The 27,062-nt window shown below is 40.9% G+C and overlaps 3 protein-coding genes across 3 annotated transcripts; 2 read left to right on the top strand and 1 right to left on the bottom strand.

Annotated features, from left to right (window-relative positions):
• Window positions 1-8,834: 8,834 nt before the first annotated feature.
• LOC142486078 (maximins 4/H3 type 4-like) lies at window positions 8,835-10,912 on the bottom strand. Its single transcript, XM_075584738.1, has 3 exons — window positions 10,859-10,912; window positions 9,834-9,924; window positions 8,835-9,506 (listed from the first exon to the last, which is right to left on the bottom strand). The coding sequence occupies exons 2-3, from the start codon at window positions 9,905-9,907 to the stop codon at window positions 9,128-9,130; spliced, it is 453 nt and encodes a 150-aa protein (XP_075440853.1). The 5' UTR covers window positions 9,908-9,924; window positions 10,859-10,912; the 3' UTR covers window positions 8,835-9,127.
• Window positions 10,913-22,657: 11,745 nt separating this feature from the next.
• On the top strand, window positions 22,658-24,299 carry LOC142486080 (maximins 4/H3 type 4-like). Its single transcript, XM_075584741.1, has 3 exons — window positions 22,658-22,742; window positions 23,186-23,276; window positions 23,612-24,299. Exons 2-3 carry the CDS (start codon window positions 23,203-23,205, stop codon window positions 23,970-23,972), a joined length of 435 nt encoding a protein of 144 aa, XP_075440856.1. The 5' UTR covers window positions 22,658-22,742; window positions 23,186-23,202; the 3' UTR covers window positions 23,973-24,299.
• A 566-nt stretch (window positions 24,300-24,865) lies between these two features.
• Window positions 24,866-26,322, top strand: LOC142486077 (maximins 4/H3 type 4-like). Its single transcript, XM_075584737.1, has 3 exons — window positions 24,866-24,869; window positions 25,508-25,598; window positions 25,906-26,322. Exons 1-3 carry the CDS (start codon window positions 24,866-24,868, stop codon window positions 26,264-26,266), a joined length of 456 nt encoding a protein of 151 aa, XP_075440852.1. The 3' UTR covers window positions 26,267-26,322.
• Window positions 26,323-27,062: the final 740 nt, after the last annotated feature.

Consider the following 27,062-nt stretch of genomic DNA (forward strand, 5'->3'; position numbering starts at 1 on the left):
CGGGGACCCCGGGACTCCCGCGGAGACACCCGGACTCCCGCGGGGACACCCGCCGGCCTGTTGTATGGGTGTTGCGCACGCAGAAATGTAAACAAAGAAATTTTTCAAAGTCCAGCTTTTTTATCACCTGCCTTTAGCTGGCGTGTTTTGTTTAACGCAACTTTCGCGTTCACTAAGTTGGCGTTGCTTAGTGAATCCCGGAGAAGGGCAGAATTGAGCGCAAACAGGTTATCATACGAACAGGGGAAAAAACTAGGAGCACAGCAATGAAATAAGAGAACTGGAGGCCAAAATGAAAAAATAACAAAGTTGGACTTTGTTGGACAAAGTTGGACAAAGTTGGACTTTGAAAAATTTACTGAAAAATGTCACTTTAAGAACGCAAAGTGCCTGTTTGCATGGCTTAGTGAATCGCATTCAGCGGAACATCACGTTCTAAGAGCACTTTACGTTCTTAAAACGACTGATCACTGCTTAGTGCATAGCCCCCATAGTATGTGGCTTGGCACCCCAAACCCAAACTTGATACCCTCAACAATTCAATATGCTGTTTTGTTCTCACATGCCACTAAAACACTTATCACTGCGAAATGCTCAAAGAACTAGATTGATCATCACTTGAGTCTAGGTTCAGCAAAGTATCCGGTTGCTCCTTCTCTTACCGTGCACCCCAAAACTGGAACAATCTACCGGAGACCATCACAGCCATCACCATTCTATATTCTTTCAAAACTAAAGCTGTCTCACATTTTAATCTGGGCTGTAATTTGTACATACGCCTATAATATATATTATCTTTAACTGTGCATACAATGTCTTGTATATAATGTACAATATACATTGTTCACTTATTTAACTATGTATTTGTAACCATGTATCATTTGTCATCATAACTCTATGCCCAGGACATACTTGATAACAAGAGGTAACTCTAAATGTATTACATCCTGGTAAAACATTTTATAAATAAATAAAATAAAATATTTTAATCAAACAGGCATACAAGGAAGGGGTGGTGAACAAGATGAAAAAAGTGTGCTACTACAATAAAACTTATTTATATATATTACCCTTCAACAACCCTAGTGAGGTGCACACAATGTGGGGGGGAAAATGTATAAAAAACTAATATATAATAATACGTGATCCTTGGTGTGATCAATAGAGCGTCTGAAGCCGTAGAGACAGGTAGGTGCAGGTTAGGGCTCAACTTCCAGCCCTCCAACCCACTGCTTGCACAAAGATGTCAGACGGCCCACCAGCTCAGAAAAGCCGCCGGGACCCTAGTGCTGAAGGGCTCTGAACTTTTGCCAGTGGGTTTCAGGGGTGACGTTGAAACGGTGCAGCTTTGATGGCCTCGTAATCTTGATCAAGGTGCTCCGGTCAGATTTGATGGCCTCGTAATCTTGGTCAAGGTGCTCCGGCAGATCTGCGACGAGATTCATGGCTATTTCATTCAGGGTGGATGTAAGATATGCTGCCCACCGGGCACGCGGCAACTGATGTTGCCTGCTGGTTTTTTCAAAACCCCGCAGGAAAGTGTCCAGATCCCCATCTTTCGCCAGGCTTGGGAAATGCTCCATCCGTGGTTTGGAAGGACTAAAATCTCTACTGCTGGGTGCTTGGTAAGTTCCAGCTGGTGTCTTAGGTCCGCCGCGTATCTTGCATCCTCACGTTCTGCAGCATATCTCGCTGCTTCATATTATGCAGCTTGCCTTTCTCTTTCTGCTTCGCGCTCTGCAGCTTGCCTTTCTCTTTCTGCTTCGCGCTCTGCAGCTTGTCTTTCTTTTTCTGCTTCGCGTTCTTGGAACTGGATGATGAGCTGCAACCGCATTGCGTCATCTACTGGTCCCAGGTACCTTGAGAGTAGTTTGCTAGTACACATCCAAGGCACTGGCAGGCTGAGAGCTGCTGGAGTCCTCAGAATATGATAGTACTGGGTTCCTTGACCCGTGGGCAATTTCCAGGGCTAAGCCACCCTCAGTTCCTCTGCTGTGGTCGTCTTGGCCCAGTGTAGCATCTTGCTTCCTATCCTTCTCCAGCAAGATTTTTATGAGCTCTTCTTTATTTTTACGCAGACCTTGGAGATCATGCTTCTCACACAGAACCATCAGCGCCTCTTTCATCTGGCATTGGTATAAAGCAGCCATATTCAATACACTTTACTTAAAATAACTTGCATACGGGACATTACAAATCAATAGTGTGGGAGAGGTGTAGATAAGAAGTTGAATTCCTTGAGCCATGTGTGTGTGCGGGGGCGAGAGCGCTGTATGATGGATTATCAGTTCAAATAAATATTTTCAAAAGGTCATCATAATGTTTAATGCGCAGAAATGTGATACTGTGACACGCCTATGCATTTCACACTGCTCTGTGTATAATACAGATACAGTACACACGCTGCTCTGCGTACTGTATACTACAGATACTGCACAGTACAGTACACACGCTGCTCTGTGTATAATACAGACTTTGAATTGCTATTGGATTTTTATGACAACAACTCGCGATTGCCCACTTGAGTTTCTCGACGGTATTGCAGACAATGCCAAAATGCCCTTTTCTGATCCGGACAAAACGACAAACAAGCCGCGTGTTTATGTCGGTGCGATTCAAATAAATTGCGCGCCATCGCATGGGTATTCCGATCTACTGCACCGACACACTTTATTCGAGCAAATACCCGGTATGTACCTGGCAGATACCTGGAATGCGCCGCTCCTCACCTCTGACAAGCCCCGTTGCATTTGCCTTCCCAGCCTGGGTTCATGCCTGGCTGATGGGCGGCTGATCTGTTAAATGATGATTAGGATTTAATAGGCTGCAATGCTTCGCGTGTCTACCAGATGGCATAAATTCATGAATTGTAATGCAGTATATATATATATATACTGTGCAGTATTGCAGCCAGCGGGAATATAATGCTTCAATCCCTGCCTGGAAAATAACTCAATGCACTCGGGCAGAAAACAGTCACAAACCTCAATACACCCGGGTATACCCGAATTCGTGGGACTAGCCGAGCTCGAATAAAGTGTGTCGCCAGTGTACACACCGCGTTAAATGTTCGAATAACGGCCGCTCCATCAGTATATCTATCACTATTTGTTGATATATGTTGTTAGTCTAAGTTAGTTTGTCTAGTTCATATGTCCAACAGTCATATGCTATGATTTGTCTTTCTTTTCCTTTTCTCTTTTTCATGACATATAATTGCTTGTGAGACTCACTGAAGATCACAGAAGCATCTATCTGGACATTTGATATATGGTCAGATTTGTATTGTTTATTTCAGGCGCCTTGTTTTTGTGTTATATGTTTTGTTTCTGATTGTACTAATCAGTTTGTACTCGGCAGCCTGGCCCACATATATATGGTTTATTTAAGTTATCACTTACTTTGATATCTTACTAGGTAGTTATTTAGTTTTAGTGCTATATCACTCATTTTTTCTGTCAGTTTAGAGGTGATATTTAAACCCAAAAGATGGGATTAGGTCCCCTAGAGAGAGTGTGTAAAGAGAAAAGAGAAGGCGCCCCAGGACAGAGCCCTGGGGTACCCCCACAGAGAGATCGATAGAGCAGGAGGAGGAGGTGTTAGCAAAAGAGACACTAAATGTATGATGGGAGAGGTAAGAGGAGATCCAGGATAGAGCTTTGTTCCGAATACCAAGAGTATGGAGAATGTGAAGGAGAAGAGGGTGGTCCACGGTGTCAAATGCTGCAGAGAGGTCGAGTAATATGAGCGAAGTGTAATGACCTCTGTGTTTGGCAGCATGGAGGTCATCGGTTATTTTAGTGAACGGAAATGGTGATGAACAAAATGAAAAAAGTGCGCTACTACAATAAAACTCCAAATATATTACCCTTCAACAACCCTAGTGGGGTGTACACAATGAGGGGGATTTTTTTTTAATTAAAATACTAATATGTAATAATAAGTGATCATTAGTGTGATCAATAGAGCGTCTGCAGCTCTACATGTGTAAACAGATGTTGTTTTTTTAACATTTGTTCCTTTTTTCTGTTCCAGCCTCTTTCCATTGATCTTAATGCTTTTTTTATATGTACTTTTTAATGTTAATATATATGTTTTTAAATAATAAATATTTCATGAGCGGTTAGATCGTCTTGACATATGTCTTATGTCTGCATCCGTATTGACTCCTCCCGGTCGTCTTCGGATTGGTGTTTGGTATTTCTCTCTAGCCAATCGGGAGGGAGCGGGGGGTATTTCAATGGCTCTGGTATGTTTGACTATTATTCCCTGATGAAGACACATTTGTAGTTTCAAAATGCGTTGGATAAGAGATAATACTTTAGTGATCTCATGGACTTTGAACCTGTTTGATGCTTTCACTTGAATTGTGGTTCGGAAGGACTGCGTCTGCGGTGCACAGCGGTGCGGCTGAGTGACATCACCGATGGGTGGACAGGGAAGCTGCTGAATGTGAAAGTGCAGTGTACTGACGCCGAAATTCTCTCCTCTCAAACGGACTTCCTGACCACATACAAGCGGTTATCCACAGTCTTGGACATTATAATTTTACCACACCACAAAGAACTATAAGGACTGGTGGTCAAGCTATTCATCTTTCAGGAAAATTACTGTACTGTACCAGTGAGGCGATCCTGCATTTGGAAGAAAGAGCCCGTGGAGAAACAGATGGTATCCTGCTAGCGAAACCAGGTCCTGTTGGTTGGTGCTTTGGTAACAATATCCCTTGACTTGCTGTTTTTTCATTTCATTCATGTACGCAGAATACTTACCCAATATTGTGTAAATCATTATATTTTAATTTACTGTACTACACCATGAGCGTTGTGCACTGTTTCTTGTGTTTTTTCTGTTACAAACAAGGAAGAGGGAGTGCTTATAATGGACACCAATTATTATATACAGTAAAGTTCTGGTAGGTTCAGATTTGAGTTTGACACATGGTTTTGCCTAACTCTAATAAGAATACTAATACAGTATATGACCATACCATTCATTTCACCGAAGGTATATTCCATTTAGAGAACAGATCCCTAAAAGATTTATTGAATACTTATTGAATCCTGCAATATTTGTATTAACATCTACTGACCAGGCGACAATGCACCACTCAACTGTAGATGTGAGTGAATGTGTCAAAATTTGGCTCATAAATTATTCACAGACTTTTTGGTATCGCTATTTGATGGTATTCTAAAGTCCCAAATGATGTGTATTTGTGTATCGATTCTAAGACGCACCTTTGATTTAATAAAAAAAATTGGGGGGGAACCCCCCCACTATATTAAATACGGAAGGGGGGAGAGAGAGGGAAGGGGGGGAGAGATAGGGAAGGGGGGAGAGAGATGGAAGGGGGGGGGGGAGAGAGAGAGAGAGAGAGGGAAAGGGAAAGAGAGAGAGAGGGAAGGGGGAGAGAAAGGGATGGGGGGAGATAGAGGGATGGGGAGAAAGAGAGGGAAGGGGCAGAGAGTGAGAGAGAGGGAAGGGGCAGAGAGAGAGGGAAGGGGGCAGAGAGAGAGGGATGGGGGGAGAGAGAGGGATGGGGGGAGAGAGAGGGATGGGGGAGAGAGAGGGAAGGGGGGGAGAGAGAGAGGGAAGGGGGAAGGATAGGAGGGAAGGGGGGAGAAGGATAGGAGGGAAGGGGGGGAAGGATAGGAGGGAAGGGAGGGGAAGGATAGGAGGGAAGGGGGGAAGGATAGGAGGGAAGGGGGGATAAGGATAGGAGGGAAGGGTGGAGAAGGATAGGAGGGAAGGGAGAAGAAGGATAGGAGGGAAGGGGGGAGAAGGATAGGAGGGAAGGGGGGAGAAGGATAGGAGGGAAGGGGGGAGAGTGACAGGAGGGAAGGTGGAGAGGGATAGGAGGGAAGGACACACAGAGACAGACAGAGACACACAAACAAACACACAGAGATACAAACACACACACAGAGATACACACACACACACACGCCGACACACACACACACACACACACACACACACACACACACACACACACACACACACACACACACACACACACACACACACACACACACACACACACACACACACACACACACACACACACACATACACAGAGATACACATACACACACACAGAGAAACACACACACACACACACACACACACACACACACACACACACACACACACACACATACACACACATACACACACACACACACAGAGATACACACACACACAGATACACACACACACAGAGACTCACACAGAGATTTGACAGGGGGGCAATGTGAAGACAGACCCAGGCCGTCCGGCATCTCAACTCTCTGCACCTCATGGAGGAGGAGGGGGAGGGCGGCTGGGATCTCTCTACATGGAGAGAAGGGGGGGCGTGATCGCAGCTATGCTGAAGACCTGGCCGGCATCTCCAGCATCTCTCTCTGCACGAGGGGGAGGAGGGGGCCGTGATCGCAGACATTTTTGCTGCACACAGAAATCTGGCAGCATCTCCAGCAGCGCCTCTTGGCTGTTTTTTTGTTGTTTTTTTTTCAGTACATCGATTGTAAGATACAGTCCTATTTCAGCCACGTGACAAGGGGAAAAAACCTGCGTCTTACAATCGAGGAAATATGGTATGTATATATATACTAGCTGAGAGACCCGGCGTTGCCCGGGATGTAAATGCGTAATAGGTAGTATTATTTATAAATTGTGGAACAATAGGTGAGTATTTGTTGTAAAGGTTGGATAATAATATTGAAAAGGAAGATGGAAGAAAATGTAATACGATGTTGTATAAAAATGGTTTATTGTAAACACACCACAGTACAATGTATATTTTGGTGACATAAGTGGTCCCGCTGAGTGTAGCGGCGCCGGGGGGGGGTGGAGGGGAAGTGAGTGAGGGGAGGTGATCACTCCGCTCCCCCGCTGAGTGTAGCGGCGCCGGGGGGGTGTGTGGAGGGGAAGTGAGTGAGGGGAGGTGATCACTCCGCTCCCCCGCTGAGTGTAGCAGCGCCGGGGGGGGTGGAGGGGAAGTGAGTGAGGGGAGGTGATCACTCCGCTCCCCCGCTGACTGTAGCGGCGCCGGGGGGGGGGGGGGGGTGGAGGGGAAGTGAGTGAAGGGGGGTGAGGGGACGTGAAGACCGCTCACTCACCCGTCCGGCAGCTCCCACGTGGAGGGGGGGGGGGTGAAAGCGCGGGAAACAGGAAGAGGCGGAGCCTCCGGGACCGGTGGGGAAGAGAGCGGGAGATGTGCTGCTAACACTGTGATGTGTGTGTGTGTGTGTGACTGTGTGTGTGTGTGTGTGTGTGTGTGTGTGTGACAGTGTGTGTGTGTGACAGTGTGTGTGTGTGTTTGTGTGGTTTTTTTTTTTGTGGACCTTTGGCCCGTCGCTCCGCCTCAGGCCAATGAGAGGTGTGGGGGGCGGGCCAAGGGGGTGGTGTGAGTGTGTGAGGCCAATGAGAGGTGTGCGGGGGCGGGCGGCCCAAGGGACCAATGAGATTGCCGCTAGGGACACCGGACATCCAGGCAGGCAGGCAAACATACAGTGATTTCACTAATATAGTATAAGATATATATATATAGGTATCACCTAATACTGAAGAACTCATTTATTCTGCACTGCACTGCAACTGGACGGACATGGCTATTTTCTGCTATATATATATATATATATTATATAATGAAAGAAAAAAGCGCCCAATCCTAGTGCATTACTTTGCAAAAAGTATTTAATTTCCCAATAAAAATGTTCAAATTGAACTCACAAACAAAGAGAATGAAAAAGCATTTTATGAGTTAATAATCATGCTCCATGGTTCTGTAGGCATTGCTGTTCCTCTGCTCCGCTCCGTGACTCCACTGCATCAAAGTACAGCCCTTGTGTGCCTCTGCCTGCAGAGACTGACGATGTTGGGCTCACCACAGCTTCCTTTCCCCAGGAACACACCAGCCGATGATCCAGGGTCCTACCGGGGGCACTGTGTGTGGCGGAACAATCAGATGACACCACACGAAGTCCACTGGTATCGAGCAGGAGGATTACAGCCAGAATTCAGAAGAGACGCTTAACAGGACCCACAGCACACTTGTCCCTACGCGTTTCAACAGCATAAGCTGTTTTCATCAGGGGATGGATTCTGGGTGTGTAACTCACGTTTATATACACCCTCGAACCCTATTTGTCTAATCAAAGAATGATTGAGAGAATCATTAATAGATCAGGTGCAGATAATTAGTCTAATACCTCCTGAATACAGAAAAATAGGCAGCTCTATATAAAAAACAATAATGAACATCCCTAAATTTGTGCTCATCAACCCATAGCTGATGATATAAAAAGCTGACACTTATTACTATGTTTCTAATACAAACAGATTGATTATATATAGAATAAATACCTGAAACCAACTGAGAGAAACAATAAGAAAAAAAGAACCATTGATAATGTAGAAAAATAATAAATAAATAAAAGCTTGAGGAGAATGGACTTGATATATTGGAAAAATCTATGCTAATAACACTTGATAGTTTCTTTTTTCTTGACTGAATGTGTTTGTGGCACTTATTGTATTCTAATTCTCTGTATTGTATTATCTGATTTAGAAGCACACTGTTGGCTCTATATAAACATATACATACATAAATGCATGTTAGAATTGTAGTCCTAGTCTGAATGAGCTACTACCAGTAAAATTGACCCCTCTGACCATCCATATTCCTGATGAATTAAGAAAATCCATACACTAGTTATATATGCAAGAAATTTTCATAATATGTTTACTGTAATCAAGAAACAGGGAAATAACATGCAAAGCTTTCTTGGTATTCATTCATGTTAAAAAAACAACACAAGCACTCTTGATTTATTGCATTTAGATTTTATTGTTCTGTAATCATACATACATGAAAATATTTCACTGCTAGCTGTATACTTTTTGGACTTGACAATATTACTCATTCAAGATAATTCTTGAAAATGCTAAATAAAAGCCAGCCATTTCCAAAAAGATTCACAAGCAATAAATTACATCATAATGTGGATTCTGAGAAAGGTAAGATGCACTGATTTTGCTAGACTGCTCTCATCATATAACCTGTCTAACATGGATCAGGAAGGAAAGGAGCCTGTTCAAGAGCTCAAGATGTAAGGCTTTTTTATTGCATGTCTCTGATCTCAAATTCTCTCTTACCAAATAGCACTGTTTTAATTAGTGTCTTCGCAGCACCCTTTAGCAAGTCCTTGAATCCTCTGATTTGCCTTAAAGATGCATGTTGTGAGAGATCTATAGATTCTAGATCACGCAGTACATTTTCCACCCTCTTTATCGCTTTCTCTTCTTCAGTTGATCTCTTTATATTGGCTATATGACCAGCTACAGTTTTAACAAATGCTTTTGCAGCACCTTTGAGAACATCTCTGAAACCTCTGATTTCCCTCATATAGGCTTCCTCAGAGATGTCTCTTTCACTGAGATCTTGTATTCCATGAAGTATATCTACCATCCTCTTTAGCTGATTCTGTTTTTCAACTTCACTAAAGATGAAGAGAGAAAAGTTGAAGTCAGAAAATGCATTATCACTTGGTGACATGTTACATGTATTCCATGCATTGTGAGGACGAGAAATGTATTATTGTGGATGTTCTGAGAACAAATAAGTAAATCAACCCAAATATATGACAAATATATATTGGCTTGTGTTAACAGGTTGCATTTGGGAAACTATTATATTGCAAACACTTCACAGTGTAGCCTATTTAATTAAATCAATTCAACACATTCCAACAATATATACACTCTAAAAAAAAAAGAATAACTAGAAGAAGGAATTAGCATTTATAACAGATAAAATAACGTCTTACTTTTTAGCTTGTCCAAGTGGTACAAGGCAGGCAATAGATACAAAAGCCAGTAAAGCTAGATCCTTTAGAAACATCTTTTGGTTCTTGAAATCTGTTAAAAAAAATAAATAAAATAATAATGTTATGTGATCGTTTTTACTAATTTATATGATATTTCAGATTGTAGAGTACTGTACACAAATCTTTTATTTTTTGTAAAGATCAGCAGATATTGTCGCCAGACAGTCTGTGGAAATTTTGGTGAGCTCTCTACAATAACGTCAATAGATATTCTTTTTATAAAACTTTAAGTTTAGAAATTAAATTAAGTTGTTGTCTGATCTATTTAGAATAAGCCACAGATCCCATACTGAGATCCCATAAAGTACATAATATACTATAACGATTTCCTAAACCTTATTCAGGCATCTTCATCTAAAGTAAGATGCTTGTTAGTCCCTTTTCCTACATTTGCACAGAGTTGTTAAACCTACAGTCATGAGTAGATCATTAGTACAAAATACAGCTTTGAGCTAAATTGAATTACCCCCTAAATACTCTATATTACTGTGTACCGTATTCTCATACTGTGTAGTCACTGCTAGAACACATTCCCATTGCTCTCTATGAAATTCATTTTTTGGTTCTTTTTTTATCATCCAAATTGACCACATTTGGCAACTGGGAGACTTTAATTAATTTAGCGAGTAGTACTAGTTTATTGTGTCTGCCTATAGCAAGATCAGCAATGTAGTTAGCTTGATAGAGTTTTGAACAGCCTTAGAGCATAGTCATACACAATGTTACAATTTAAGTATAGATGGAATACATTTTACCTAACGTGGATGCAATTCATAATGAATAGCATATATATGTGTGTGTGTATGTGTGTGTGTGTGTGTATATATATATATATATATATATATATATATATATATATATATATATATATATTTATATATATATATATATATAATATATATATATATATATATATATATATATATATATATATATAATATCTTTTTCATGTGATTAATACTTACAAGCTATTTCAGATGATACAGGTCACTTAAGAATCTCGCTACTGGTTCTCCTGTATAGGGTGCCTGCGTTAAATACAGAATTTGGTAAGATTATTTCAGAATATAATGAACAAACAGAGTGAAAAAGTATCTGAATTAATATTTTGTGTTTTGATTTAGAAAATGTAAATGGCCTTCAACAGTAGATATTAATTTAACTAATTTCTGGCCTTGCGAGTGTCTTATGATTAAGATGTGCTGGTTGAAGACAGAGATGACTAAGTTATTTAATTTTATTCAAACCATCTTGTGTCCTCTTTTTTAAAATATAATTAACACATTCTGTAGATTGATCATGTATTTGATTTAATTAGATTGGAGTAATGACATAATTAACTGTCATTTAAAAATAAATCAAATCATTCCATTAATTTTTTTCAACTTTTTATCTTCCATGACGTCTATAATTATTGTTTTTTCTATGTATTTGGGGTGGGAGTTTCCTTTTCTATGTTTTTGGGGGGCGGGGGCTTCTTTTATATGTATTTTGGGGACGAGGCGGTTTATATGCATTTGGAAGTGGTTTTTTTTGTATATCTATTTAGGGGTTGTTTTTTTAAAATATGAATTTGGGGGCTTTATAGGATGTATGCTTTAAATACAGAATTTGGAAAGATTATTTCAGAATATAATGAAATGAGTGAAAAGCATCTGATGTAATTTTTTGTTGTTTGATTTAGAAAATGTAATTGACCTTCAACTGTAGATATTAATTCAATTAATTTCTTATTCATTTTTTTCTTTTCAAATACAGATATTGTTAATATGATTAAATACATTAACCAGTTGTTTTTTCTCACAGATTCGTTTTTGGGGTGTTTTTTTAATATGTGTTTTGGAGCATGGTTTTTAAAAAAAATGCGTTTCGGGGGTGTTTTTTAAATATGGATTTGGGGTATGGGGGGCTTTTCTATGTATTTAGGGGATGGGAGACTTCTTTTTTATGTGTTTAGGGGGTGGGAGGCCTCCTTTACATGTGTAGCCTCTTTACTCACACACTAAGGGAGATTAGGTCCGCTACTCCATTTGTACTCTGGTGTGGTGCGTACCTGTGAGGTAACAGGAGGGCTGAGCACTTCCGCGGTGGTGTGGGGAATTATCAGGACAGGTTCACAGGGTACCTTTGCTCATTGGTTGCAGCGCCTCCAGTCAGCATGGATCCTCTGAATAGAAGGATGACACAGACTGACACCTTTCTTATCCCGAACAAGTAAATCACACTGGCATCTGGTTCCATGGTATTTATTGCAGTGTTCAAGATCTTACACCGCAGGAACATCTCTTGCTTCCCCTAAGAAGGTCACTTCAAGGCTTGAGGCCCATCCAAGTTTCCTCTTCATTGTGCTCCTCCTGAGTCTCCTTGTGAGACCAGGGAAGTTGAGACCACTCCACAGAGGGAGGAAAGAGACACACCCCCTTTTGGGGAAAGTGCCAGTATTTAAACCATTCGGGTGTGCTTGTAACCCATCCCTATAACAGTGCAGGTCTTGATACTGAACAACACGAAAAGAGAAAGGAGCCCTCACAGATGCACACTACTCTATTGATAATGTCAACAAAAAAATAAAGTTTTATTACATCTGAACTAAACACAAATAATTATTAAAAACCATATTAGAGGGGTGACGTCAGCGTGTATGGTTGCCTGAGGGGATCGCTCCAGAGCCCTTCGCTGTATAACCTTCCAAAATAGAACCTATCAGGCAGAAAAACTTACCTAAAGTAATCTGGACACGGAGGAGCTCACAGGGGATGAGCAAAAAGCTGAAAGGGCCCGCGCAGCAGAGTGTATTGAGCTACTTCATGCCGTCTCACAAACCCTCTGTCAGCGGCGGCTCGATCAAAGATGGCGGCCCGGCGTGCGTGTACGAAGGCCCCGATAACATGCCTGAACAAGATATAAGGAAGAACCACCCAGAGATTACCAAAGATTACCTGGAGAATCTATTCCTAAAAATGCGCCAAGGATTCCAGGAAGACCTCTCTAAAGCTATCCACACGCTAAGAACAGACATGAATGTTCTAGCTGGAAAAACGGACACCCTGCAGAAAAAGGTAGAGGATATAGAACAATCCTACTCTCTAGCTGAAGATGAGATAAATAGACTACATTTCGAAATTCGTTCTCTGAAAGAGAATGCAGAGGAACAAGAAAACAGAGACCGCCACAAAACCTCTGCGTGTGATACATACCGGAGTCAGTAGAGATGACACAGCTGCAGCCCTATCTGAAAGACCTGTTCACCTACCTGGTGCCAGAGCTGGTACAGGATCAGTTGGAATTAGACCGCGCACATAGGACCCTGGGACCGAAATCTTCAGACCCTAAAAGAGCCAGGGATGTCATCATCCGTTTTCATTCCTACACAAAGGAAAGAGTTCTCTCAGCTAGCAGAGAGAGGTGATGTTCAATTTCGCAATACTCACCTGGAAATCTACAGTGACTTGTCAAAAGCGACGGTGGATAGACGAAGGGAAATGCGGCCCCTTACCCAAAATCTAAGGGAGCACAAAGTGAGGTATAGGTGGGGCTTTTTCTTTAAGTTGGAAGTACACGCGGGGGGAACTTCCACGCGGTGTCATACCTGGAAGAAGGTCCCCGTTTCCTGAGGGGACTGGGTCTCCAGCACACAGATAATGAAGAAGGGCCTGATGGAACAGAAGAAGAACAGAACAGTCAAAGACTGGCGAAAGCTTCAAGGGCCTCACAGAGGAACCCGACGCACGAAGAATGAAGAGGAACAGCTGAGCAGCGAATATTCCTCTTCGCCCATGGACCCGCTGCAGCATGGAGCCCTCCCGAACAACCGTCTGGCTAAACATCCTGAAAAGCAGTCGCCAACGCTCAAGTTGACAACCACGTTTCCTGATCCTGGTGATTAATCTGGCTGCCTCTTACGAGTTCATTTTACCCACCGCCTGCTGAGAGAGGGAAGAACCCAATATGGGTGGCATTAATCCTTTGGACTTTCCTGCGCGACCAATCGGTAAACCTGCTGTAGAAGTGTGGGGACGTAAGAAAGCCCACGGGAACTTGGGGTGTGAGACTCAAGCCGTGTTGCTGTCTGGTGAGCTATGGGCTATGGTTAAATTAGGCAAACGGTCCCAGATGAAGACCGAGGGTGGATTGGAGAGGGAGTTGGGAGGGGAGACGGGGAGGATGGGGATGATTAAGTCTAATTTGGTTATGTTTAGATTTACGTTGAAGTCAAAGTACTAATCTCCTTAAACCGGGAAAATGGGAAAATCCTCCCCCCCTAAAAAAGTTTATATCAGATACTTTAAGTTGAATCACTGTACATTTCATTCTCTGTTCTACATGTTGAGTATTTCTAGTCCTCTAGCACCACCTTGTGGTGAATCTGAGAACTGGCGATTAAGCCAGGAATCTCATAGAGGGAGAACTAGAAAAGAAAATATATAAATCCCAGATGTCTATATATGTTTTAGAAGTAACTAAATTTTATGTTAGACCTAAGTATTCTATCACCTGTTTACAATATCATGTTTTATATAGCTCCGATTGGTTTTGTTGATACTTGCGGGGGGCTCCATGTACTCCCTAATTGTTACCGGGGCGCGGCTCATGGAGAAGTCTCCAGAGGGCACTATGCCCAACTCTCCCACGCTTAGCGTGGTGGGGGCCACTATGTTGGGGCACGTTTGTAGCCCAATTTTCCTTTTCTGTTTCCTTTCTTCTATTCTCTCCCCTCTCCTTCCCCTGTTGCCCACCCTTCCTGTCCCTCCCCCAGTTCCCTCCAGTACCAGTCAACTAGGGTCTCGGAGAATCAAAGGAGCAGACATGTACTAAACACAAAGATTACATATAGGAAACTACTCAATGGGTGTACATAAGACCACCCTCCACCTTGGGAAAGTGGAGGGAATACAAGATCTTTTCTACTCAAAGGAGAAATGGCCAGTAAAACAGCATTAAAACTTGCATCATTAAATGTTAGGGGGTTGAACTCGGTAGTGAAGAGAAAACTTCCCCTACAAGAGCTCAAGAAAACAAATGGAGATATTCTGTTTCTCCAAGAGACCCACTTTAATTCCACATCTCCTCCAAACACGTTCAAAAGAATTTACCCTCAAGCATACTACGCGTCTTGCACAGCAAAAAAGAGAGGGAAGCTATTCTATTCAAGCATAATACCCCATTTGTTTTAAACAAAGAGGTTGCAGACCCAGATGGCAGATATTTAATTTTGTATGGATCCCTTTCAGGGGTAGAAATAACCTTGATAATGTATATTCAACCAATGAAGGCCAAGTGAAAATTTTGAGGGATGTATGTGAGAGCCTATCCCTCCAACCTAACACTACTCTACTTTTGGTAGGAGATATGAATATGGTAGCAGTTCCAGAGCAAGATAGAGCAAGCGTACTGGGAACCCCACATCCACACTCAACAGAAAAAAATGCTAAAGAATTTAGAAATATATTAAAAGAATTCTCGCTTACTGATATATGGAGGGCGCAACACCAGGATCAGCGGGACTACACATTCTATTCACCCCCACACCAGACCAATTCGAGGATTGACTACTTTCTAGGTACCAAAGATATTCTACCGGCATCCTCCCAGTCAGATATAGGAACTATATCATGGTCAGACCATGCACCGGTATCACTGGTACTCTCTCTCCCCTTCGGTAAAAATAATCAATATAATTGGAAACGAAATGACTCATTGGTAAATCAAATGGATGCAGAGATTGACGTTAAACAAAAGCTTAGAGAATATTTCACGCTGAATAAGGGCTCAGTAGAGTCACCAGTAATGTTATGGGAAGCCCATAAGGCTACAATAAGAGGATCTATCATTTCCATAGCATCACACAAGAAAAAAGCTAAGCAAAAACTATACAATGATCTAGCTAAGAAAGTACAGCTCCTAGAACAAGAAAACAAAAATAACCCCTCAAAAAAATTATTTAAATTATTAGACAAAACCAGATCTGAATTTAAACAGACCCAACTAGACGAAGTGGAGAGAGCGTTAAGGTGGACCAAACAATGTCCTGATATGTAAAACCATGGAATTCAAAGAGGGTGTACTTTATTTTACACATGATTTATGTATGTATATATATATATATATATATATATATATATATATATATATATATATATATATATATATATATATATTAAGGTTATGGTGGGTAAAAAATTTGACAAAAACCCTCCACAGTAAAGCATATTGCAACTGTAAATATTACTGTATGCTCATTTGCATGTCTTAGACAGGTCTGCAACCCCGCCTTTCACCATTATCACCCAGCACACAGCACTTCCATTGCAGCAAGGGATTCTCGGAAATGACATGCAAATGAGCATACAGTAATATTTACAGTTGCTATATGCTTTACTGTGGAGGGATTTTGTTACTTTTTTTTACCCACCATAACCTTAATAATGTGTGGTGAAGACCTACTCTAGTCTCAAACCAGCAAAGCCAGGACAACCAACCTCACACTGAAGAGACCCACAATGTCGAAACAGTCTGTCTATGAGTTGGTTTACTGGCTTTGCATCTCATCCCAGCCTTTGTTTAAAAGCTGTGTTTAAAGCAGCATGCATTGGCTTAAGACAAAAGGTGTCACTGTGTGCTCATTTGCATGTCATTTCCCAGAATCCCTTGCTGCAGTGGAAGTGCTGTGTGCTGGGTGATAATGGTGAAAGGTGTGGTTGCAGACCTGTCTAAGACATGCAAATGAGCATACAGTAATATTTACAGTTGATATATATATATATATATTTATATATATATATATAGACAATATGATACCGTATGATGACGAATATCAGAGGCAGCACTCCAAATGGTTGTCAAAAGAATATATTGTATTAACAAGACAGCATTCCAACGTTTCGGTCCGCGTGGGGGACCTTTATCAAGGTGATGTGATTCTTTATTATATGCTATATATATATATATGCAAAAAAACAAATAATAGTGGTGCCTATCAGACCCCTAGTGACTCAATAATTGTATTGAATTTGGAATATAAACCATACATGTAGGAGTCAATATGTGTTATAAAAAAATATATATATATATATATATAAAAAGCAATTTATACAATAAACATGAAAAATAATAGGATAAAACAACACAGTACAAATAATAATCCAGTCCCACGCTCTCCTTCAGAGTCTTTGCAGCCTGTATCAGGGGACCACCAATCCCTTAATGGTACTGTATCTATGGAAAAAGCAAAAAACAACAGGCGCACTCATAGTGTAGTAGGTATCAACATATTTATGGACTTGTAACAATATATAAATTGCAAACTCACAAACATCTCAGAATTGAAAGCATATATGAGACTATGCTCAATCGCCAACCAGGAAGACTATGAGGTCCCAGCAGTGTATAAGGTAATCCTCCAGGGGCTTCACCACGTGTAGGAGTGACCGGTGCCTGTGTAGATGGCTTCCGTGTACCGGATGCTGAGTGCACTTCCCCGCTTTCAATGAGGTCCCAGCAACATGACAGGTGTTGGAACGGGGGGCTCCAACATGCATGGCATGAGCCAGTACCTGAGTAGGTGAACTCCGTGTACGGAGTGCTCCATGCACCTCCCTGCTCACGTGTCTCTGCTCTCCAGGATCTCGCGTGAACTGCAGTGTCTCTGGGAAGTTCCTGAATGGACCGTCACTCCACCCAGTGGTAACTCGATGAATTGTTGGCAAAAAGTATAACAATACTAATGCTACAACTGTGTAAGCTTGATCGTGCAAAAATAAAACATAATATTCAGGGGTTCTAGCACATGTATTCCAAAACACACCCTATGCGTTTCGTCCTTAAGACTTCGTCAGCGGATGTCATGTGTTGTTGTTCATCTGAGTTTGATTTTACCTCATTTTAAGACCTGCTAAGGAACAGATGATTGTTATTATGTCCTGATATGTAAAACCATGGAATTCAAAGAGGGTGTACTTTCTTTTTCACATGAAGAAGCCCCTCACCCCTCAAATACATAGAAAAGAAGCCTCCAACCTCCTAAATACATAGACAAGAAGTACCCCACTCTCCAAATACATACAAAAGCCCCCACCCCCAAAGATATAGAAAAGCCCCCACCCCCAAATGCATATATAAAATAAAAACACCCCCTAAAACATATAAAAATATGCTCCCAAAAACATATGTAACGGTGTTTCTCCCCCCCCAATCGCAGATGGGGCCATTACAGGGTGTATGTGGTGCCTACCTGCTGGCAACAAGAGGGCTGAGTCGTCCGCGATGACTTTGGGACACAGGAACAGGATTCTGGGGTCCATACCCCACATAATACTCAACAGTGCAGCGCCTCCATCTGCCGCAGGCTCCAGGAATATGTAGGCAATCTCCCACGGTAGAACTTGTACCTCTCCCCCCAGTTAGATCACACACCAGGCCGCAGGTATATTGCAAACAGGAACGGTTTATTACTACAGTCTTTGCAGTAACACACTACGCAGCAGTCATCTGCCGGATACAGTCTCTTTACTCTTAGATATCACTGGAGATGGTCCCTGGACCATCACTACAGGCCAAGGGCACCCGCAGCCACCTAGCTCTTCCCCACCTCCCTAGCGGAGGCAGAGGTATTGGTTCACACTCATTCCTCCCTGCAGGGAAGAGTACATGGGTAGGCCTCAATCTCAGGCTCCCAGTCATGTGACCTGCCTTCCTCGGGGGGAAGGTACAACCTCCTAATTTAGGGTGGTCCTGCTCTTAAGTACAGAAGGTGGGCAACCCGTTGTCCCAGCTACAACAGGATGTGCCACCCTCTGCTGTCCCTCAAATGCAGCACCAAAGGTGAAGGGGAAAACCCAATACCAACTACTGGCAAGCCTGTGAATACCAGGGTTTACTGACAGCCCATTGGGTAGAATAGTAGCCAGGGGATACCCTGCTACACTCTCCCTTTGGTGGATTCCCAATGACCCCGCTTGGATCCTACATTTTCGGGTACCATCTCTGATGAAACCTGAACAACAAAATAACATTTCACATGATCACCCATTACTATGCAAAATATACATTTAAATGGGAAAAACAGCACATGTCATGTATTCACTAACACATATATAATGGCTGTAAATGTTAACGTAGGTTCCTCCAAGATGGAGAACCCTTCCTCCCAAATACACAGACAAGAAGCCCCCACTCCCAAATGCATATTAAAAAAACACACCCCAAAAACATATGCAAAAAACTCTCACCCCCAAATGCATATAAAATAAGCCCCTCACCACCCAAATACATAGCAAAGAAGCCTCCTACCACAAATACATAGAAAAGAAGCCTCCCACCCCCTACATACATAGAAAAGAAATCCCCATCCCCAAATACATAGAAAAGAAGCCCCCACCCCCAAATAAATATAAAGGCCCTGACCCCCCAAAACACATAGAAAAGAACCCCCCAACCCCATATGCATATAAACCACCTCCATCCCCCAAATACATATAAAAGAAGCCCACACCCCCCAAATACATAGAAAAGAAGCACTCACCCCTAAATACATAGAAAAGAAGTACCCCACCTGCCAAATACATAGAAAAGGCCCCACCCCAAAAGATATAGAAAAGCCCCCACCCCCAAATGCATATATAAAATAAAAACACCCCCTAAAGCATATAAAAATATACTCCCAAAGACATAAAAACACCCCCCAAATACATTTAAAGAACCCCACTAACCCCAAATACACAGACAAGAAGCCCCCGCCACTAAATGCATATGAAAAAAACACCCCCCAAATACATATACAAAAACTCACCACCAAATGCATATAAACTACCTCCATCCCCCAAATCAATATAAAAGAAGTCCCTCACCCCACAAATACATAGAAAAGAAGCCTTCTACCCCCTACATACATAGAAAAGTAGCCCCCACGACCCAAATAAATATAAAAGCCCTCACCAAACAAATACTATACATAGAAAAAGAAGCCCCCCCCACCCCTATATGCATATCAAGCACCTCCACCCCCAAATCCATAGAAAAGAAGCCTCACACCCCCCAAATGCATATATGAAATAAAATCATCCCCATATAAAGAAAACCATGCTCTCAAATACATATACAAAAAACACTCCCCCCCAAATGCATATAAACTGCCCCCAACCCCAAAAACATGTAAAAGAAGCCCCCAACCGCCAAATACATAGAAAATAAGCCCCCAACTGCCAAATACATAGAAAATAAGCCCCCAACCGCCAAATACATAGAAAAGAAGATTCACCCCCAAAATACATTGAAAAGAAGTATCCCACCCGCCAAATACATAGAAAAGCCCCCCATCCCCAAATACTGTAGTGCCGACGAGTATTCTAAAACAAATCTGGGGCAATCACCAACAAGACCCAGGTACATGCTGGGTACATGCAGGGTACATGCTGCAACATTTCAGTGACATTTCTGCAGACAGACTAATGGCCCATCGGATTAACAGCGGGGGTCCCTGGCAATCCCATTCAAACTAAATGGGACTGCCAGGGACCCCTGCTGTGTTAATCCGATGGGCCATTAGTCTCTGCAGAAATGTCACTGAAATGTTGCAGCATGTACCCAGCATGTGCCTGAGTCATGTTGGTAATAGCTCCAGATTTTCCAAGGCAAGTTTAAAGCAAGTTTTAGAATCCTCGTCGGCGCACCTGTACATAGAAAATAAGTCCCCCCATCCCCAAATGCATATATAAAATAAAAACACCCCCAAAAGCATATTAAAAATGGCTCCCAAATACATATTAAAAAAACACCCCCCCAAATACATTTAGAGAACCCCACTATCCCCAAATGACATTGAAAAGAAGCCCCCACCCCCAAATACATGGAAAAAGTCCCCCAGCCTCCAACTACACAGACAAGAAGCCCCCACCCCCAAATGCATATTATAAAAATACCCCCCAAATACATATACAAAAACCCACCCCAAATGCATATAAACTACCTCCACCCCACTAATAAATATAAAAGAAATCTCCCATCCCCCAAATACATAGTAAAGTCACATATCCCCCAAAATACATAGAAAAGAAGCCCCCACGCCCAAATAAATATAATATCCCCCACCTCCCAAATACATAGAAAATAAGTCTCCAACCCCCGAAATACATAGAAAAGAAGTACCCCACCCGCCAAATACATAGGAAAGCCCCCACCCCAAAGGTATAGAAAAGACCCAACCACAAATTCATTTTTTTAAATAAAAGCACCCCCTAAAGCATATAAAAATATGCTCCCAAATACATATAAACCCCCCCAATACATTTAAAGAACCCCACTAACCACCAAATACACAGACAAGAAGCCCCCGCCCCCAAATGCATATTAAATAAACAACCCCCAAATACATATACAAAAAACCCACCCCAAATGCATATAAACCACCTCCATCCCCCAAATCCATATAAAAGAAGTACTTCCCCCCAAATACATAGAAAAGAAGTCCTCCACCCCCCAAATACATAGAAAAAAAGTCCTCCACCCCCCAAATACATATATGAAATAAAATCATCCCCAAATGCATATAACCCCCCCCAAATACATATACAAAAATACACCCCCAAATGCATATAAACTGCCCCCAACCCCAAAAACATATAAAAGAAGCCCCCCAACCACCAAATATATAGAAAAGAAGTACTCCACCCACCAAATACATCGACACGCACCCCACCCCCAAATACATAGAAAGGAAACCCCCCGCCCCCAAATGCATATATAAAATCACCCCCAAAAGCATATAAAATAAACATGCTTCCAAATACATATTAAAAAAACACACCCAAATACATTAAAGAACCCAACTACTCCCAAATACATAGAAAATAAGCCCCCATCCCCAAATACATAGAAAAATGTCCCCCAGCCCCCAACTACACAGACAAGAACCCCCCAACCCCAATGCATATTAAAAAAACACACCCCAAAATACATATACTAAAAACCCACCCCAAATGCATATAAACCACCTCCACCCCACAAATACATATAAAAGAAGCCCCCCACCTCCCAAATACATAGAAAAGTCACGTACCCAACCAAAATACTTAAGAAATAGCCCCCCACCCCCGAAATAAATATAAAATCCCCCTAACCACCAAAATACATAGAAAAGAAGCCCCCCAACCCCAAATGCATATAAACCACCCCCACCCCCCAAATACATAGAAAAGAAGCCTCTCACCCCCCAAATGCATATATAAAATAAAATCACCCACACACACATTAAATAAAAACATGCTCCCAAATACATATACGCAAAACCCACCCCCCAAATGCATATAAACTCCCCCCCACCTCACAAATACATATAAAAGAAACCCCCCACCCCAAATACAAAGAAAAGAAGGCCCCCACCACCAAATACATAGAAAACACAATAATTATAGACGTCATAGAAGAGAAACAGTTGAAAAAAATTAATTGAATCATTTGATTTATTTTTAATGACATTTAATTATGTAATTGACCAACTCTAATTAAAACAAATACATTATCAATCTATGTGCTAATTATATTTTGAAGAAAGGACACAAGACGGTTTGAATAAAATTAAATAACTTAGTGATCTCTGTCTTCAACCAGCACATCTGTAATAATAAGACACTCACAAGGCCAGAAATTAATTGAATTAATATCTACAGTTGAAGGACAATTACATTTTCTAAATAAAACAACAGAAAATTAAATCAGATGCTTTATCACTATGTTTGTTCATTATATTCTGAAATAATCTTACCAAATTCTGTATTTAAAGCAGGCAACCCATACAGGTATACAGGAGAACCAGTAGCGAAATTCTAAAGTGCACTGTATCATCTGGAATACCACGTAAGTATTAATCACATGAAATATATATGCTATTGATAGTGAATTGTATCCACATTAGGTCAAATGTATTCCATCTATACTTAAATGGTAAAATTGTGTATGACTATGCTCTAAAGCTGTTCAAAACTCTATCAAGCTGAACACATTACTGATTTTGCTATAGGCAGACACTATAAATTAGTATTACAGGCTAAATTAATTAAAGTCTCCCAGTTGACAAATGTGGGAAATTTGGATGATAAGAAAAAGAACCAAAAAAGAAATTTCATAGAAAGCAATAGGAATTTGTCCTAGCAGTGACTATACTGTATGAGAATATAGTACACAGTAATATAATAGAGTATTTAGGGGGTAAAAGATTTGTGTACTGTACTGTAGAAACTGAAATATCATATAAATTATTAAAAACGACCACACAATATGATTATTATTTTTTTTAACAGATTTCAAGAACCAAAAGATGTTTCTAAAGGCTCTAGCTTTACTGGCTTTTGTATCTATTGCCTGCCTTGTACCACTTGGAGAAGCTAAAAAGTAAGACGTTTTTTTCTCAGAAATATAAGTGCTAATTCCTTCTTCTAGTTATCTAGTTTTGTTTTAGAGTGTATATATTGTTGTAGGGATGTTTTGAATTGATTTAATTAAATAGGCTACACTGTGAAGTGTTTGCAATATAATAATTTCCCAAAAATGCAACCTGTTAACACAAGCCAATATATATTTGGCATATATTTGGGTTGATTTACTTATTTGTTCTCAGAACATCCACAAGAATACATTTTTGGTCCTCACAATGCATGGAATACATGTAACATGTCACCAAGTGATAATGCATTTTCTGACTTCAACTTTTCTCTCTTCATCTTTAGTGAAGTTGAAAAACAGAATCAGTTAAAGAGGATGGTAGATTTACTACATGGAATACAAGCTCTCAGTGAAAGAGACATCTCTGAGGAAGCCTATATGAGGGAAATCAGAGGTTTCAGAGATGTTCTCAAAGGTGCTGCAAAAGCATTTGTTAAAACTGTAGCTGGTCATTTAGCCAATGGAAAGAGATCAACTGAAGAAGAGAAAGAGATGAAGAGAGTGGAAAATGTACTGCGTGATCTAGAATCTATGGATCTCTCACAACATGCATCTCAAAGGCAAATCAGAGGATTCAAGGACTGGATAAAGGGTGCTGCTAAGAAACTAATTAAAACAGTAGCCTCAAGCATTGCTAATCAGTAAGAGAGAGTTTGAGATCAGAGATATGCAATAAAAAAGCCTTACATATTGAGCTCTTGAACAGGCTTCTCTCCTTCCTGATCCATGTTAGACAGGTTATACGATGAGAGCAGTCTAGCAAAATGAGTGCATCTCACCTTTCTCAGAATCAACATTATGATGTAATTTACTGCCTGTGAATCTTTTTGGAAATGGTTGGCTTTTATTTTGCATTTTCATGAATTATCTTTAATTAGTAATATTGTCAAGTCCAAAAATTATGCAGCTAGCAGTGAAATATTTTCATGTATGTATGATTACAGTACAATAAAAATTAAATGCATAAATCAATAGTGCTGGTGTTGGTTTTGTTTTAACCTGAATGAATAACAAGAAAGCTTTGCATGTTTCTTCACTGTTTCTTGATTACAGTAAACGTATGATGAAAATTACTTGCATATAGTTTATTATATACTAAAGCAGTGAAATTCCGGGCATTATTAAAATCCCTGCTTTCTGATTGGTTAGAATTCTGGGCATTATTCATTCAGTAATGCCCGGAATATTTGGGAACGTGCTAATTTACCTTTCAGCGATGCAGGGAGAGCGCGCTGAGAAAAAAACGTCAATATTTAAACTTCAACAAAAGACAGGGGTGCCCAATGCTACATCCAATTGACAAAACATATATGGTAATAAGTATAAAGTTTAAATACTTCAATGATCAGATAAGAACAAGAATTTGGTACTCTCTCAAAATGGAGGGTCTTATGGGGATTCTAAGAGACTCCTGTTCAAAGTTTCAAAAGATATGGCAACCGTGGCTGAACTATTAGTCTCTTAACATGCAGGATCACCCACCCATAGATCAGTCCAATATCCTCCAATGAGAATCCATGTGCTATCCAGGTTACCCGATGGGTAAGCCATCCCCTCCTCCCAATAATAGTAATAAAGAGTATTTTTTACAGTGGACATGTATAATGTATTTCTATATATGCGAAGTATGATTGTCAGGATTGTCAGGAATGTTGCACCATTCCTTTCCCCCCCTCTCACCCATTAGGCTAAGGCCGCGCTGCCTCAGACCACGCGCCCGCACTGCAGACAGGCTGCGCGCGGAGAGGCACTTGGGGCTTTTTCCGGTCCATTTTTGCGAGCGGGGGGGCATGGCCAAAACGGGTGGGGGGCGCACCCATGACGTGGGGGGGGGGGACTGGGACCGGCTCGGGAGGATTCCCCTGCTGGTGGGGATCGCTCGTGCGGCCGCCCGCGCCGCCGGGCGCAGCGGGTCCCAGCCCTTACCCCTCCTTTTTATTTCTGTACCCCTTCTCCTCCACACCCACAACTGCTGGAAAAAAACCTAAGAAAAACTTAAATTGAAAAAAAAAAAATTAATAATAATAATAATTACTTGGTTTTTTAGTTAAACCCTTTGGCCAAAGCATCGTAAGCCTGCATGCCAAACGCCAAGGTATACATTTGTATACTGTAGAAACTGAAATATCATATAAATTAGTAAAAACGATCACAAAATATGATTATTATTTTTTTATCAGATTTCAAGAACCAAAAGATGTTTCTAAAGGCTCTAGCTTTACTGGCTCTTGTATCTATTGCCTGCCTTGTACCACTTGGAGAAGCTAAAAAGTAAGACTTTTTTCTCAGAAATATAAGTGCTAATTCCTTCGTCTAGTTATTCTAGTTTTGTTATAGAGTGTATATATTGTTGTATGGACGTGTTGAATTGATTTCATTAAATAGGCTACACTGTGAAGTGCTTGCAATATAATAGTTTCCCAAATGCAACCTGTTAACACAAGCCAATATATATTTGTCATACATGTGGGTTAATTTACTTATATGTTCTCAGAACGTCCTCACAATGCATGGAATACTGTACATGTCACCAAGTGATAATGCATTTTCTGACTAACTTTTCTCTCTTCATCTTTAGTGAAGTTGAAAAACAGAATCAGTTAAAGAGGATGGTAGATTTACTTCATGGAATACAAGCTCTCAGTGAAAGAGATCTCTCTGAGGAAGCCTATATGAGGGAAATCAGAGGTTTCAGAGATGTTCTCAAAGGTGCTGCAAAAGAATTTGTTAAAACTGTAGCTGGTCATATAGCCAATGGAAAGAGATCAACTGAAGAAGAGAAAGCGATAAAGAGGGTTGAAAATGTACTGCGTGATCTAGAATCTATGGATCTCTCACAACATGCATCTCAAATGCAAATCAGAGGAATCAAGGACTGGATAAAGGGTGCTGCTAAGAAACTAATTAAAACAGTGGCCTCACATATTGCTAATCAGTAAGAGAGAGTTTGAGATCAGAGATATGCAATAAAAAAGCCTTACATATTGAGCTCTTAAACAGGCTTCTCTCCTTCCTGGTCGAAGTTAGACAGTTTATAAGATGAGAGCAGTCTAGCAAAATCAGTGCATCTCACCTTTCTCAGAATCCACATTATGATGTAATTTATTGCTTGTGAATATTTTTGGAAATGGCTGGCTTTTATTTAGCTTTTCAAGAATTATCTTGAATTAGTAATATTGTCAAGTCCAAAAATTATACAGCTAGCAGTGAAATATTTTCATGTATGTATGATTACAATACAATAAAAATTAAATGCATAAATCAATAGTGCTGGTGTTGTTTTAATTTAACCTGAATGAATAACAAGAAAGCTTTGCATGTTTCTTCCCTGTTTCTTGATTACAGTAAACGTATGCTGAAAATTACTTGCATATAGTTTATTATATACTACAGCAGTAAAATTCAGGCCATTATTAAAATCCCTGCTTTCTGATTGGTTAGAATTCTGGGCATTATTCATTCAGTAATGCCCGGAATATTTGGGAACTTGCCAATTTACCTTTCAGCGATGCAGGGAGAGCGCGCTGAGAAAAAAACGTCAATATTTAAACTTCAACAAAAGACAGAGGTGCCCAATGCTACATCTAATTGACAAAACATATATGGTAATAAGTATAAAGTTTAAATACTTCAATGATCAGATAAGAACAAGAATTTGGTACTCTCTCAAAATGGAGGGTCTTATGGGGATTCTAAGAGACTCCTGTTCAAAGTTTCAAAAGGTATGGCAACCGT

Source organism: Ascaphus truei, unplaced genomic scaffold, assembly GCF_040206685.1.
Source record: "Ascaphus truei isolate aAscTru1 unplaced genomic scaffold, aAscTru1.hap1 HAP1_SCAFFOLD_726, whole genome shotgun sequence".
NCBI lineage: Eukaryota > Metazoa > Chordata > Amphibia > Anura > Ascaphidae > Ascaphus > Ascaphus truei.